The 15310-nt window shown below is 48.9% G+C and overlaps 3 protein-coding genes across 21 annotated transcripts in view; 2 read left to right on the top strand and 1 right to left on the bottom strand.

The window, feature by feature from the left end:
• The window catches only part of LOC147006662 (uncharacterized), a 138952-nt gene extending 133773 nt beyond the window's left edge, over positions 1–5179 (top strand). For 13 of the 14 annotated variants that reach the window (XM_085868225.1, XM_085868220.1, XM_085868218.1 and 10 more), the window contains 2 exons: positions 7–337; positions 962–1644. Coding sequence is in view for 1 of the 14 variants with exons in the window: in XM_085868231.1 (XP_085724357.1) it covers positions 272–337; positions 962–1447; positions 2925–3035 (663 nt within the window). In the remaining 13 variants the exon portion in view is untranslated. Of the gene's footprint in view, positions 1–6; positions 338–961; positions 1645–2924 lie in introns of those variants that run through there. The other variant, XM_085868231.1, reaches the window with a different exon arrangement.
• On the bottom strand, positions 4954–7632 carry LOC147006661 (uncharacterized). Its single transcript, XM_085868247.1, has 3 exons — positions 7201–7632; positions 5568–5669; positions 4954–5420 (listed from the first exon to the last, which is right to left on the bottom strand). Exons 1-3 carry the CDS (start codon positions 7615–7617, stop codon positions 5286–5288), a joined length of 654 nt encoding a protein of 217 aa, XP_085724373.1. The 5' UTR covers positions 7618–7632; the 3' UTR covers positions 4954–5285.
• Positions 7633–10039: 2407 nt separating this feature from the next.
• LOC147006660 (uncharacterized) lies at positions 10040–14678 on the top strand. Of its 6 annotated transcripts, XM_085868243.1 has the most exons (4): positions 10381–10516; positions 10658–10772; positions 12234–12342; positions 12574–14674. In XM_085868243.1, the coding sequence occupies exon 4, from the start codon at positions 12616–12618 to the stop codon at positions 14038–14040; it is 1425 nt and encodes a 474-aa protein (XP_085724369.1). In that variant the 5' UTR covers positions 10381–10516; positions 10658–10772; positions 12234–12342; positions 12574–12615; the 3' UTR covers positions 14041–14674. The 6 variants fall into 6 exon arrangements, with proteins under 6 accessions (XP_085724366.1, XP_085724365.1, XP_085724369.1 ...); XM_085868239.1 differs by lacking the exon at positions 12234–12342 and having other exon boundaries at positions 10045–10590; positions 10683–10772; positions 12574–14676; XM_085868244.1 differs by lacking the exon at positions 12234–12342 and having other exon boundaries at positions 12578–14674.
• Positions 14679–15310: the final 632 nt, after the last annotated feature.

Raw genomic sequence — 15310 nt, 5'->3', positions numbered from 1 at the left:
TCACAGGTTTAAAATATTCCATGGATGGGATAGTTCGTGCTGTGACGCTCGTGCTGGGCTGACTGTGGGCTCACCCTCCTGCCTTGACACTCCCTCCAGCACGTCCATCGCTCTTCTCCTCTCCTCGAAAACACCTTCTGCGCTTGTGGCCTGAAATCCGCGACCACGTGCTCCTCCGCTCCTCCAACGGTCGTTGCCATGGCGACCAGGTAGCACACGTGGATCTGCCACGTCACTGAACCGTGATTGCTGTGACCCACGCGTGCACGACATGTCGTCGGATCGTTCCCGAAACTGGTCACGTGGACACGTCGGTTCGATCCGGTCTCGTGAGGAGGTGAGAAATAACAAGAGCGAAGAGGACCGGTCCCCAGTAAGGGGAGAAGTCAAAGTTCATCGATGAATTTAAATTATTTCAAGAACTTTTAAAAGCTTCCTTCCACCCTCTCCTCACCTGTCCTCTCTCACCTCACCTGTCCTCCACTCTCGGAAATATATCGATCCATCTTTTTGATTCTCGTATCCAATCGGGCTCACCTGTGTTGTCCACCTCTCATCATCACATAACGACAATGGGGCATTATGACGACGTGCAAAAAGCGCGACGAGACTCCTCGTTTTTCGCTCACCTGGAACGTGGTCCAGGTGAGCTATTCGCAACGTGCGGTGTTCGTCAGTCGGTGTGTAAACGCTCGGACCGTCTCCAAAACGAGACACCGGATTTCGATGGAACTTGACCGCAACCTTCATCACCCGTGACGATTTGTTTGGTCAATATGATATCCAATCTCACCTTGTAACTTAGTTGTGCTTTGAATGTTTCTATTCTCCTCTAATAATGGCTCATTGTCTTGAGCACGAGAGGATTAAATGCCTTTGCTCTAATACATTGTCTCCCCCCCCCTTCCCTTCAATCCCACTCACCTTTCCTTCATACGTCATCCAAAATCATGTTTCATAGACCCACGTTCCGTCCAGCCAGGTCATTCCAAGCTCTCCCGTCCACAATCCAAGCTTGAGCAGCCCAGGTGACACGACCCCCCAGCCCGTTCGTCGCTGCCTCTTCGGCCCCCTGAAAGATGACCCCTCCTCATCCCAGTTCGAGTGCTCGAACGAACTACGAGCCTCGATCGCCGAGGCGTCGCGTCGCTGGGACTTCGACTTCGCACGAAATGCTCCGCTGAGCGATGGACCGGAGAGATCGTTCACCTGGGAAGCGGTACCCGTGCATGGGGTCCCGTCATTTTACTGCGAAAGGGTGCCCAAAGACCCTCGGATGAGGAGAAAGTCAAAAAAAGAAGAGCAGTCTTCTGATTGTGGATCCACGATAGTCCCGGGTACCGCATCCAATGTCCAGCAAGAGGGGAAGGTTCCCAACGAGTGTCACACCAACCCGACCGAGTTCCAAACATGCCCGACGAGAGGACCGCCGAGAATGTCGACACAGGTGGCGACACCTGGGGGCGAGGGAGGGGGGAATACGAGGGAACTGCAGTGAGCCAGCACGTCCGGGGAGATGGTGGGCGATGTACCTGTGGTCTTGTGGACATAAACCTCGCTAGATAAAGCCTTTCTACTTTTGCACCTGTAAATATAAAACAATTCACGTGACCTCTCACGAAATAAAGTTTTGTTGAGCCGAAATAGGTTCTCAAAAAAAAAAAAACCTGAATCGTAACACTCTCCTTCCATCCATCCATTCGCCGAGACCATACTCTGTGCAGAGTGTTGGTGCTGCCTCAGCAGTCTCCTCGGCTCGTGGGCACAATCCTGGATGGGTGGCACCACTCCAACACAGGATACATCAAGCTGGCACTCATTTTGCCGACCTCAGTAGGATGGCAGGCTAAATCACCCCCACCTGGTATTAATTTAACAGCCGAGTGGGATTTGAACTCAGGATTCTCAGACCCCAAGCCCACCACCCCAATCATTAAGCCAACATCTCCTTCCTTTTCCCTCTCCATTTACTGGAGTTCAAGCTCAACGGTCTTGATCCCAAAGGAGAACAACACTCGTCCAATCCAACTCCGAATCTTGGAATTACTTTTAACTTTACTCCCACAACCTTCGTCACTGCTTCATCACCTCCCAAAACCTCCACCTCTGATTCAACAATCTGAATCTACGATACACTGAATCTATACCAACCTTCCAACACGTCGCATCATGTTTCCTGTCCCTCAGATTTGGACCTGGCGGACAGGTAGCCGTCTCCTCGAAACAAAACTTGAGCACGAGGTTCGGTGTAAAATTGTAAAAAAAAAATTAAAATAGTCTCATTAAAACTTCTGTGTTATATAGAAGGCAATCATGGCGGCTCCGACCAGGAGGGGGTCATTGGATGGACACCGCTGTGACCCCAACAGAAATGGAGGTGGGAGTGGGAACAGAATTTTCAAATGACAGTGCAATTGCTCACCCATAAATGTATTTTTCCTGCAAATAAAAATCACTAACGTCTGCCCTTCCGGCGTTAGAGTCGTGAAAACAACCCGAACGGTCAAGCAATCAGCCCAAATTCAGGTGCACGTCGAGAAAGGTTCGGACGGAATAAATTCACCTTTCCTGAGTGGAAACAAAATGGCGAGTGTCGAACGTGACGTCACTTCCGGAAACGTGAGGTCACTTCCTCCGTGACAGAGAAATACATACACAGGTCCTTACATCGATATAAATTTGCCTTTTGTAAACGATTTTCTGATTTTGCATCTCCTTTGTGAAATGTTCAAAGTGCTTTAACGATGATTCCGAAAGAAACTACCGGTTAACTCGGTGACTCGAGGGGCCCTTTTAGCCAAAACTCAGGTTCCAAAGGAAATTTTTTATCCTGTTTTTAGAAACCGACTCAGTATCTCAGACATAAATCTCTTGAATCAGAGGAAGGAAATACTTAATATTGTTCTCAACGTCTTGTTTTCCAGGAAGCACGAGAGAAGGCGTACCTGGCGGGAGAAATGATGAGGATGCAAGCGAAGGACGGGGTGACAGTAATCCATGGGGACCTCGAGCCGTTCAGGAGAGGGACCGAGTGATCCCTCGACCGACTAAGTAACCCAAAACAAAAGGCCTCGTGTTATTGTGTTTTCTCCCACCTTGTGTCTGGGTTGCGATTTGCCTCAATAAGATATTCTTTCCAAGGAACGTGACAAGTTTGGTGTCAGCCATTTTGTTTCCGATTGAATACTTTCTGGCTTCGAAGGACAGCACACTCGCCATGAGCCGTCTGGCGTGACTTTGATTCTCCGCGCAGCTATAAACTGCTATCCTGGTGTCTCACATGTAGGGCGAGGCGATGACGCAACCAGCAGCCATCGGCTCTCTCCGAAATTAATGAATACAGAGACACGATGGGTCGATGCCATTTATGTTTTTCAAATAAATAAATAAATCTGAGGCTCATCGAGGAGCTTTGTGCATACGTCACAGACAGCATCAGGATGAACAATGGACAAATGCACACAGTAAGTGGCAGTTGAATGTGAGAGCCCAGCAGCATGAGCTGAGTGTTGAGATGGGAACACCAAACGTGGCCAACAACCCGTTGTGTTGACACAGCTCAGGTTCATTCACCAAGAGATGGTTCATACCTCATGACTATCTGGAACATTCTATAATTCACTACATTTTGTATACTACTGTAGTATGTTTCAGCATCTCCTTCTTCTTCAACCGCAACTATTAACCAACCTTTATTTATGGGGTAGGCCGCCATGGGAGGCTTGGCCCGAGTCTTCACAAACCGGCTGGCCAGGCCTGACGTTCGACGAGTTCGGGCAAGAATTGGGAATTTGTTCGGTTCGGGCAACTGAAACTTGGTGCATGGCTTTATTATGACAAGTTATGAAACCCGTTAGAGTTTCAGGGCGTTTCGTTAATTTTTTCACAGAGTTATGCTCTTTTTCGACTTTGGAATTTCAGAAAGGTTCCTCTTCTTCATTTATGTTCCTGCATCGGCTCGATCGTGCGTTAAAGCAAACTAATTTTTATCGCCGCTTTGTTGCCCCAGTGGTCTTTATTCGTTTTAAGTCGACAAAATAAAATAATACAAAACACATGTAAGAGGTGAAAATCGACGCCATTTGCAAATAAGAAAGACCCCAACAAGGGTCCAAGAATGGTCTCAATCAGAAATTTGCACCCAAGAAAATATTTTTTTTGTTGCAAACTGATCTATTCTAATGGTATGAAATAAAAATAGGACCACTGGAACTGGAACTTACCTGGGCCCTGGCCTAATGTTGTCACCCAAATTCTGACTGGTGGGTCTGGAGAAGATATTTGAAGGAATTTACAGATTTTCCCAATCATTTATTACGTCCGCCATTTTGACACGCTTTCGGTCATGGGATCGGCATGACATCCGCAATGTTTAACATTCCGACCCTGGCCTGATGTTGCAACCTCAATGTTGTGGCATTCTGACTGGTGGGTCTGGGAGAGAAGATTTTTTGAAAGAATTTACATCTGTCATTTTGACCGACTTGAAGTCACGTGACTGGAACGAGCTTTGCGATCCCGTTCCGAGTCAGGAGCGGAACCTTGCTGCCAAATTTCAGCGGTTTTGCTGGAGAAGTCGAAATAGGAGATGGACGGACGATGCACGATGACAATACCTTGTCTGGAATTACAATTCCAGATCAGGACAAAAGGGGGAAGCATCAGAAACTTTCTCACCCAGCACTTTCGGAACTCAAGAAATGGGCTGCCGTACATCAGGTAGGCAACCACACTGGTGGTTTTTCACTTCTTACATGTGTGTTGTATTTATTTATTTTTTGTTGACAATCTTTTGTGGACTAAAAACGAATAAAGACCACTGGGACAACAAAGCGGCGATAAAAATTAGTCTGCTTTAACGCACGATCGAGCCGATGCAGGAACAAAAATGAAGAAGAGGAACCTTTCTGAATTTCCAGAAATGAGATTAATAAATAAATATAAAATGGTACACACAATTGAACCTGTTTTATTTAATGATAATTCCACACAAAAGGCTCAGAATGAAGAAACACAAACGATCCACACGTCCAAGGGTGCAGAGGCTCAGGAAGCAAAGACTCCAAGGTGGAAAACATAAACGTTTGGAATGACGAGGTTCGAACGAGTCAACGTCATCGCTAAGGTTTACCTTGGAATAAAAATTAATGAAACAAACCAACATGAACACCAGAGCAACGGGTACATGTACACATCACCTATCCGGACAGGTCTTCCCTCGGTGGAACACCGAAGGAACAAGTTCCGGACAAGCGATGTGCGGAAGGTATCTGGGACCTTCCTCCCTACATGGTCTTGGGCTGTGAAGGGTTCTTGGGTGGAGACATCAGGTGGTCTCCAGCCGTCTTCGGGAAACATCCTGTGAGCTCCTCGCACTCCATCTCGTCGTCAGCATTGTTGTCTCCGCTATCCGAGTCTTTCTGCTCATAATCGAGAAGGGTGGAAGAAGAACGAGAAAAATAATTCAGTGAAGGGATTTCGATCCACACAAACCATCGATGGGTCTTCGATTACTATTCCCAACCATTAAAACATCCTGAGTGGTAAAGGTGAAGGTAAGAACTCACCTGGTTCTCCAGACGTTTGGGGAGAATTTTGGAGCCAATCACTTTAAGAGGAAGTCTGGAAGGTCTATGACTCATTGTTACATCCACTGCCCGTTCCTGGGTCTGTGACGAGAACACGTCATCAATCAAAAAGGATTTCCGAGGACAAGGCAACACGCCGCCACTCCAGAACCGCTTGATCCAGACCCGACGGTCGCCATTAGACCGAGCCACGTGTGGCATGCCGAGGCTTTAACAAACCCTAAACACGTCGTGTGGTGGGGACACGGGATGTGAGGTGATGAGGGTCACGTGATGGAGGATGACATCACGAACCTTCTCGATCGACGAGCTTGCTTTCTCTCCTGGCTCGAACCGTGGCTTTCGCCCTGTTGCTTGATTTGGGGGTGGGTGTAGGTGAGGGGCTTGGTATCCATGGTGACGGTTTCCGATTTGGAGATACAAATGGCAGTTCAGCATGGATGTCACAGATCCCTGGAGCTTAACCCCATTTCAACCGGTTCACCGCAGCCTGGTGGACCACAGTTGATTCGAGGTTAAGCAACAGTTACTGTAACACCCCTGACGTCCAACTCGACAGCTGGTGGATCAGCCTGGTACAACCGCTCAAAGTAACCGGCCCAGCGGGTCTTCACTATGGACTCCTCTGTCAAAAGCCGACCACCCTCTGCTCTAACTGCAGTACACCGAACTGCAGTACATATGCCCAAATCCCTGAACAGCTCAGCTCCAATTCACAGTTCGGGTTCGAATCCAGATCCGACCTCTCAGTGGGACACAAAACTTAAACTGATCAACCTGGCCAGAGGTGTGTGCTCCACCGAGTACCCTGGTAATTATTTAATTATTGGAGTCGGCCCTGGTGTTGTCTTGCCCGGTCTGGTTTTCGTGGAACTTGGCCCAAGTCGACGACGGAGACAGACTGGTCACCAAACCTCCCATCCAAGCACCGCATCGTCCACACTTCACCATCCGATGAAAGACCCACGTCTGAACAAGCTGTCGGTTCGTGCTGCTTGTTCATGAGTGATCCTTTTGTCGTGCAAATATTTATTAATTCGAGTTAATGTCGGTTAGATACTAATTGGTACCGCGGGTGACCCCAGGGAACACGTGACTGCATATTTGCATACGTAATAAATAGACCGCACGAGGCGTGTTCACGCGTCACGAACTCGCCAATGGTGCGTCATAGAGAGACGTGCGAGGAGTCCCGCGAACACCGAGGACCCACGTGGTACCCGAATCGGGGATTTGTCCAAATAATTATTATTATACACCAGTTATAGTTATAACATCGTGTGATGAAGAATCATCAAGTACATTGATATTAAAAACGATTCTCCCTTCACAATCACCAACACAAAGCTCATCTCCATGGAAACGGGCGCGCGTCCTGTCAGTTTCCACGAGGATCGCTCGTCCTCGATGAAAAAAGGATTTCCGAGGACGAGGAGAAACTCGCCGCCACTCCAGGACCGCTTGGTTCACACACAGCCGACGGTCGCCATTGGAGAGAGTGCGACAGGCCGAGGCTTTAACAAACCCTCTTCACACACGTCGTCGTGTGGTGGCGAAACGGGAGATGAGGTAACTCGATGAGGTTCACGTGACGGACGATGCGAGGACGAACCTTCTCGGATCCCGCGTCGATCGACGAGCTTGTTTTCTCTCCCGACATGGCGGCTCGAACTGCGGCTCTCGTCCTGTCGCTTGAGATGGGGTGGGTGTGGGGGCGGAGCTTGGGATCCACGGTGTGGGGGCGGGGCTTGGGATCCACGGTGTGGGGGCGGAGCTTGGGATCCACGGTGTGGGGGCGGAGCTTGGGATCCACGGTGTGGGGGCGGAGCTTGGGATCCACGGTGTGGGGGCGGAGCTTGGGATCCACGGTGTGGGGGCGGGGCTTGGGATCCATGGTGTCGGGGCGGAGCTTGGGATCCATGGTGTGGGGGCGGAGCTTGGGATCCATGATGTAGGGGCGGAGCTTGGGATCCATGATGTAGGGGCGGAGCTTGGGATCCGTGATGTAGGGGCGGAGCTTGGGATCCATGGTAACGGTTTCCAATTCCGATCCACGGTGACGGAAGGAAGAGCGTTCTGTGAGGAGGACAAGGAGAGGTCGCGAATGAAAGATGAAGGTTTCAACAGATACGCAGAACGACAGAAGTGGTCGTTTCGTTCCTCTTGATTCCAAGTCCGTTTGAAACTTTCATCTCAAACCAATTCGAGTCTCACAAACGCCATTGTGTTCAGCCCTTCCCAGACAGAGCTCACCTGCGATATTAGTTCACCTGCACACAGGTATACAGGTAGTTACCCTCGGTGGAGGACATCACCCCCTCCATCACCAATCCCCAGTGGGTGTTTTTAGCAGGTGATGGACAAGAAAATGTGTGACCTGCACAAGTCCACCTGTTCGTCCAATTTTGAGCTGATCCGCGCACGTACACCTGTCCGGAGTCACATTAACAGGTAAAAAGGTGTTACAATTCCACGGACAAAACGCTTTGTTTCCCGACTTTGTCTATCCGGCTTATGGAGGAGCATGGATACGTATTGCTTGTGGGACAAGGACAATCGGAGACATCAGACGATTCAACACAACACGGACAAAGATAACTCGAACAAGCGGGAGACTCAGCATCACAAGGTGAGTATTCAGGTGGGAACAATAAACGGTCTGAACTGAACAAGGAAGGTGGTGGAAACAGAAAAATGAAAACAAGTACAAAATGTTTTGGGGTAAAAAAAAAAAAAGTCTTTTAATTACCTGATTCACCGACCAGGTGTGTTTGGATTCAACATCAGCACCAACAGGTGAGGTACACAGTACGAGACACGATACTGTACATCTCCCTTTGTTACGATACAGGACACAGAGTTACTGGAGGAGATCATTGGGCCCATCAAGCCTGTGCCGTATCCACACACCCTGGTCACGTGATTTACACGGAGGTCTACCCACAAAACGTGGACCTCGTTTCCTTACACCACTCAACCTGGGTTAAGGTCACGTGATTTACACGGAGGACGACCCACAAAACGTGGACCTCGTTTCCGTGCACCACTCAACCTGGGTTAAGATCACGTGACCATCGGAGTGTCTGCTTAAATTTGTTGATAAAAGTTCTTCAACCTCGTTTGTCGTTCAAACAGGTGAGTGGGTAAGACGTGATGGACGGGTGAAGGTGAAGGAACGAAGGAGCTTGATGGGTCCACGGGATGGTGTGTTGGGCACGATAAGTACAATGTCCGTGGGGTTGTTACATTTGTCAGAATTGTTTTATCAGGACCTCGAGGTAGCCATGACATGGAGAGTAACAAGATCATCCAGTGAAGGCTTCAACTGGAGGATAGACACGTGACTCTGATTTGAGGGGTACGCACCACCAGAACCCGCCGAACAGGAGGTAGACCGTTTTTGCGATGATTTGCAGAAAATGGGAGAGAGGGACCGTGCTTTTCCTTTTGGGAGACTTGAATGGAGGATAGACACGTGACTCTGATTGAGGGGTCACCCACCACCCGAACCCGCCGAACAGGAGGTAGACCGTTTTTACCATGATTTGCAGGAAATGGGAGAGAGGGACCGTGCTTTTCCTTTTGGGAGACTTGAATGGAGGATAGACACGTGACTCTGATTGAGGTGTACGCACCACCCCGAACCCGCCGAACAGGAGGTAGACCGTTTTGCGATGATTTGCAGGAAATGGGAGAGAGGGACCATGCTTTTCCTTTTGGGAGACTTGAATGGAGGATAGACACGTGACTCTGATTGAGGGGTCACCCACCACCCGAACCCGCCGAACAGGAGGTAGACCGTTTTTACCATGATTTGCAGGAAATGGGAGAGAGGGACCGTGCTTTTCCTTTTGGGAGACTTGAATGCAGAGACTGGAGAAGATGGGGGAACATTGGGAGAATCACCAAACCCCAACATAGCAAATGGGGTAAAACAAGAAAACGGGGGGAAAAAAAACTGACGCAGAGCAGAAGGCACGTTGACCCGGGGTTCCAGGGGCGAAGATGCTGGAACACCCTGGACCCTTCGACCCATGCCCCACCCCTCCCACCACGTGACGCAATCGTGGCATGGCTGGGCCAATCAAGAGAGACGCGGGGGTTCTCCGGCAGAGTGGAGAGCACGTTTACCCACAGGTTGGAAGTGTATCAACGAGAAGGGTCCCGGGCATCTTACGTGCATCCCATCACGTGGTAACACACGTGACATGTGTGGGTACACCTGGAATCGATTAATTAAATAGATAAAGTAAATAACCTCGTGGTATCTTAATGACGTGGCGAGCTGCAATTGGCTCAGCTGCCTCCAACGTCATCGGTTTAACACGCCCACGGTGTCGTCACGTTGATGGAGATCACCAAAACAAGGCACGATCCCGAATCCGGGGTCGGAAAGTTACTAGACCGTGAGGGAACACAAGGAGATGTCAACAAAGCATCCGTTTTGTTAAAATTTAATACAATTCCCTGATGTGACGTCATTTAAAAAGTGAAAGCTTTAGGATGAAGGTCACTCCGAATCCAAGTGGAGTCCATTTCTGGTTTTGCGTCACGTGATCCACTCCCACGCTGACCTTTCCCGCCATTTTGTGGACCCCTTGTTGGTGAAGCCTCGTGCATGGCCGACCTCTACCTGTCCACTGATCGCGCCAAGCCTTCAAAGAACGGGCGGAGGAACAACGGAACGGGACGTTCGGTGGATCGTTTGTCCGAGATATAATAACGGGGTCGAGGCTCCGAGAACGGGAAACGGGTGGTCGTCCACTATGAATAACCGGGGATGACCCTCGTCCCACAAGAGTGGGAGCAGCTTTCGATGAGGTTGGACGTGCAAGACCTTCAGACGAAGCAGAGCTTGCAACATTCGGAAGAACATGCAGTAAAGGAGCTGCGACCTCTCCGACAGAAGTTCCGAGGTGTTCCCCAAGGTGGTAGAAGGTCGAGAACCTTCCAGAAGGTCTTGGTTGAAATCGGCATGGATGTTTGCAAAAAATTCATCCCGGTAAGGAAGAATATCTCATGAAAGTTTTACCTGTGCTCTTTGTTTGTAACGAATTGAAATGCCGCAGGTGAGACTCCTGCAATGTGCTGCAGAACAATCGAGATGATCGGGCGATACAGGTGCTCTTTGAGAATACACAATGGAACCTGATGGCTGATCCTCCATCAAGGAAACCTGTCTTGGTAAAACATATAATAACTTTCACTCTCGTCGTGATGTCGACCTCTTGACTTTGACAAGTTATTGTTTGAAAAGGTTGTTGATGGTCACGTGACGTGTGTTCAAATTTGTTCGTGACCTCTGTCTGCCACATGTTTTCACCCCTTGTCTGTCTGTCTGTCTTTTTCTGTTTGTTTTTTTTGTATACATTGTTGAGGCTCCGATGAGAGCGAACACACAACACACAACAAGGGGGGCGGGAGAGGGAAGGACAAAACAGTGGGGAACAGAGACATTAGGAGATCTGTGGAAGGGAGAGGGATGGGGCGGGGAACATGGGGAATACAAGATGGACATTACAGGGACTTTCAGGAAGGAAATCAGGGAATTTGAAGGAGGTTGGTTTGGGGTGGATTAACGGGGGAAGAAAAGATCAAGGTTTTCAATGGGGGAAGATAAGAGGTGGTGGTGAACAGCTGCTTCAAAGACCTGGAGGGAAGAATGGGATTGAACAGAGTGAGGGAGTTAATTCCAAAGGTGGGAAAAAAGAGGAATGAAAGAGTGAAGGTGAGCAGTGATTCATCATTTTGGTAGTTTTACCAGAAGGGGGTTGTTGGCGGACCTTGAGCACCCAGCAGAAATATGGGGAGGACATATCACAGATAGAGGAGGGGGGCAAGACCGGAGATGAGACGGTAGAAGACAGAAAGACCACCGACCTGTGTGCGGTGAAAGAGTGAGAGGCTCAAAGACTCAGCCTCATCGCGGGAGATACCGATGATCCTAAATGCCTTGGATTCCACGGCGTGAAGCTGAAAAAGATGAGAGGCAGGAGCACCAGCCCAGAGGGGAGAGCAGTACTCCATCAGGCTGCAGACTAAAACTTTGAACGTGGTCAGGAGTTCAGGTGGGCCGAGGAAGGACTTTGCACGACAGCGGATGCCCAGTCGGCTACTGGCTTTGGAGGCCAACTTGGAAATGTGGTTTTCCCAGGAAAGATCATGGCAGATAGTGAGACCCAGAAGCTTGAATGAAAGGATTTCTTCGAGAGGATTGTTGAGAAAGTAGATGGGGGGGGGGGGAGTTCCAAATGGTCCTTTTGGAGAGACACAGTGAGAGTGTGAGATTTGTCAGGATCGAAAGACATGTTCCACATGTCGGACCAGTTTGTGATTTTATCCAGAAAAAGTTGTGGGCTGTCTTCGAGCAGGATATCTCAAAAAGGTTATGGACGGATTCGGACGAAACTTGGTGAACAGGTTGGGTGTGTGACAAGGACGAAATAATTCGATTTCGATGAAAATCTGGATTTGGATCTGGAGATGACAATTAGTTTTTTTTAAGTGGTTTTTCACCATTGAGAGATGGGGCCAAAAACGATGTACGTCATATGATATATCAAAAATTTGTGGACGAGTTGTCACAAAACGAGTTGGATGAGTTGGTTAGGTGACAAGAACAAGTGGATTCGATTTTTGTTTCAGGTCTGGATCCAGATCCGGCCAATCAGTGGGATACAAAACATAAACTGCTCAGTCTAGCGGAGGTTTGCAGGCTACCGAGTGCTGTTTCTCGTTACGTCTGACATCAAAGGTGAACAGAGGTTATGTTTTCACCCCTGTCTGTTTGTCTGTGAACATCTCACGAAGTTGTGGACTGATTTGGTGGAAAGGTTGTGTGTGGTTCCATTGTTGGTGAAGATCTGGATCGAGATGCAGATACTAGAATGTTTAAGTGATCCTTTACCATCGAGAGATGTGGCCATAAAGCTGCATAACATGATATCTCAATAAGTTATTGACCGATCCGTGTGCCGCATCCCAGACAGGAGCTCGACGTCCGTTTGAATCAGCCCAAGCTACCAATATGAAACGCATCCTTCCAGCTCCAAAGACCACTGGACCTTCAGGACTGGCCCGTTCGGGAAAGAGATTTTTCTGCCCGCTCTGTGGGAAGGGAGGCTTCAACCAAGAGCTGTTTCAGCAGCACTTATCGATGGAACACAGCCTGATGATTCACACCGCTGTACCCTGTGTGGTCCAAGGCTTGCCTCCACCACCACCTCTTAAAATGGAACCTCCACACTTTCTTCCACCTGGATTTGTTGTAGCCACAAACGAGAGTGCAAGGCTCTCTTCTCCTTCACAACCCCCTGCACTCCTTTTAAAGCCAGTTCCTGGTTATAGTTCCTTCGGCAGCAATCAACCACGTTCTCCGATGGGACTTCCCTCAAACGACAACATGCTCTTCGTGCCCAGGCAACAAAGGTCCACATTCCTCAACCTTTCACAATTGATGAAGACTCCGGTCAGCACAACCACTTCCAAAACAACCACACAGCCAAGCTTGGCGATGTACAACATCACTCGGGTATGTAACATCTTGAATCCATTGTACACGACCTACCTTCCGACGACACCAGCAGCAGCTCGGCAGATTCCCCAGCAGTCACGTGGTTTCGAAAGAGCTCAGGCATTGTCCGCGTCTGAACAGAGCTCAAAGAAGGGCCGTCCTTCATGGAAATATCATGTCAAGACGTTCACTACAAATGAACATTTTAAACATGGAAGGACAGTCGCAGAAATGCTCCACCGTAAGAAGAGGACACAGTTGGGTTGTGACCAAAGCGGTTTCTTTCCTGTAGTGATGGTTAAGAGATTAAAGTTGAAATACACCGAAGTTGGAGTCACAGTATCAGAGCAGGAGATTGAGAAAATTCTCAAGGCTGATAAGTATCTTCAACAGCCATTTAGAAGCAAGAAATTGGAGCCAAACGTTTTGTTCAAGGACCATGAAGACCTTTCTGCGGAGAATGAGGTGTACGTTGATGCCGTGAAGCGTGGGGTGAAGGTTGCTCAGTCGTTGGCCCAGGAGCGTACGAGTGGCGTGTGCTTCCTCTGCCCAAAGATCGTTCGCGGACCTCGCCAGGACATTCGTGAACAACTGGCGAAACACCTGGCATTTTCTCACGGCGCGGTGCAGAATTATGACGAGGTTCATAAGCAAGTTCGTTACTCTTGCATTCACTGTCAGAACCCTTTAGGATACCCCCTCAGTCAATACAGCCTCGACCTGCATCATGAGCGGTGTCCATCATTTTCCGTGACGGAATCACCGGTACCAAGTGTAACGTCTCTGGCCACTGTTGCCGACGCAGGTCAACCATCAGCTCCAAGATCCTCGTCCACGGCAATTGTTTCGACCGAACTGGAAAACACTTCCGAAGAGCCGACGACGGTACTTTCTGGACCGGCAAAACGTGAAAAGATGTCCGAGCTTCAAATGAAATGACCCTTGTGGAAAATCTCACGCCGCGCAAGGAACAAGCTCTTCTTGGAAAAGTATGTTCATCGGCAGCCACGTCCGAGCAGGCCAGAGCTGGAAAAATCATCGCGACACTCCTGGATCTGAAAGTCCGTGATGTCGCTCGAAGAGTTGCGCTCAACCGTCATGCTCGTCAGGAGGTCATGACGGAGAAGCAGTAAGAAAGTTCTGCTGAGTTTTGATGAACATGCACCGTCTGCGGTCAAACGCTGCCTCGTGTTTCAGGACGAGCGATCCCAGCAGCTCCGCACATCACGTCACAATCATCCACCGTGTGATGTCAGCATCTGATGAAGCTCACCCTACAGTTTGGAGATCGGTTGTAAATTGTCTTCTGTGATGCTTCGTGTGTAGATTATGAAGACAAGTTAACCTACCTTGCCGCGTCGGTCAGTTCCCCATCGGGGGTCAACCGTTGCTTTGTCATTGTAATTAATTGTGTATAATTACTGGAGGATGCTTGGAGCAGTTATACTCCGTTCCTGGAGAAGTTCACTTCCTTGTTTGTGTTTTTGATGTCGAATTATTTAATTAAACTTCCATTCTGATGATGTAGCGTCCGTGCTCTACAGTTTGCACCGGTTCCTTGGGTGTCGTTGAGATGCCATGTTCTTGGCAAATGTAAACTTTTATTTTTTTTTGGAAAATAATCTGAATTGATCAAACACTAGTGTCATTTCTGCGATATTTATTTACATTTTCGGTCTGGGGCTGTCATGAGGGGGGTCTCTTGGACCCGCTGCTTGAACTCAGGAGTTGAGACCACCAGCCACGGATAACTCTGTGGTCCGGCGGGTTGCTAGGCAACCACAGACGCCGATTGACACCTCCAAACCGGTCAGGGTCATCACATCCAATAACACCGCATTACCTACCAGTGGTTTGGGGACCGCACCCTCAACGCCCACCCGTCTACTTATTACGGCTGAGCGAAACCGTGGGTTACACATTGGCTAAACCAGCTGAGTCAATCAGTGAGGGCAAAATCTTCCCATCTCTCTATTACATACACACTACGTCAAACCAATGAAGAAAAGGACAAAAGCAAGCAATCATGCATTTACAAACAGCAATCGATGAGCAGGTGTTTCCAAGGCAAGGTTTACACGAGCACATGCAGCAATCAAAGTCGCAAAAGAAAAGTAATTCACCCCCCTTAACCCTTCCGCAAAAGCCCCTCACGCATTCTTACCTGTCTACGGACGAACAATGCGAGACAGGTGCCATCAATCATTCA

This window comes from Eptatretus burgeri, unplaced genomic scaffold (assembly GCF_056783735.1).
Source record: "Eptatretus burgeri isolate ZD-2024b unplaced genomic scaffold, Ebu_testis_v1 Ebu_testis_scaffold_3157, whole genome shotgun sequence".
Classification (NCBI taxonomy): domain Eukaryota; kingdom Metazoa; phylum Chordata; class Myxini; order Myxiniformes; family Myxinidae; genus Eptatretus; species Eptatretus burgeri.
The sequence above is the reverse complement of the archived record's forward strand: the minus strand, read 5'-3'. Positions and strand labels throughout refer to the sequence as shown.

What these genes read in the sequence shown, in the direction of transcription:
- LOC147006661 (XM_085868247.1), bottom strand. Translation starts at nt 7,617, where the DNA reads ATGGATCCCAAGCTCCGCCCCTACATCACGGATCCCAAGCTCCGCCCC. An exon ending in TCGACGCGGGATCCGAGAAG is followed by an intron (nt 5,670 to 7,200) that starts GTTCGTCCTCGC and finishes TTCTCGTCACAG; the next exon opens with ACCCAGGAACGGGCAGTGGA. An exon ending in CCAAACGTCTGGAGAACCAG is followed by an intron (nt 5,421 to 5,567) that starts GTGAGTTCTTAC and finishes GATTATGAGCAG; the next exon opens with AAAGACTCGGATAGCGGAGA.
- LOC147006660 (XM_085868239.1), top strand. Translation starts at nt 10,369, where the DNA reads ATGACCCTCGTCCCACAAGAGTGGGAGCAGCTTTCGATGAGGTTGGAC. An exon ending in TTTGCAAAAAATTCATCCCG is followed by an intron (nt 10,591 to 10,682) that starts GTAAGGAAGAAT and finishes AATGTGCTGCAG; the next exon opens with AACAATCGAGATGATCGGGC. An exon ending in CATCAAGGAAACCTGTCTTG is followed by an intron (nt 10,773 to 12,573) that starts GTAAAACATATA and finishes GCCGCATCCCAG; the next exon opens with ACAGGAGCTCGACGTCCGTT.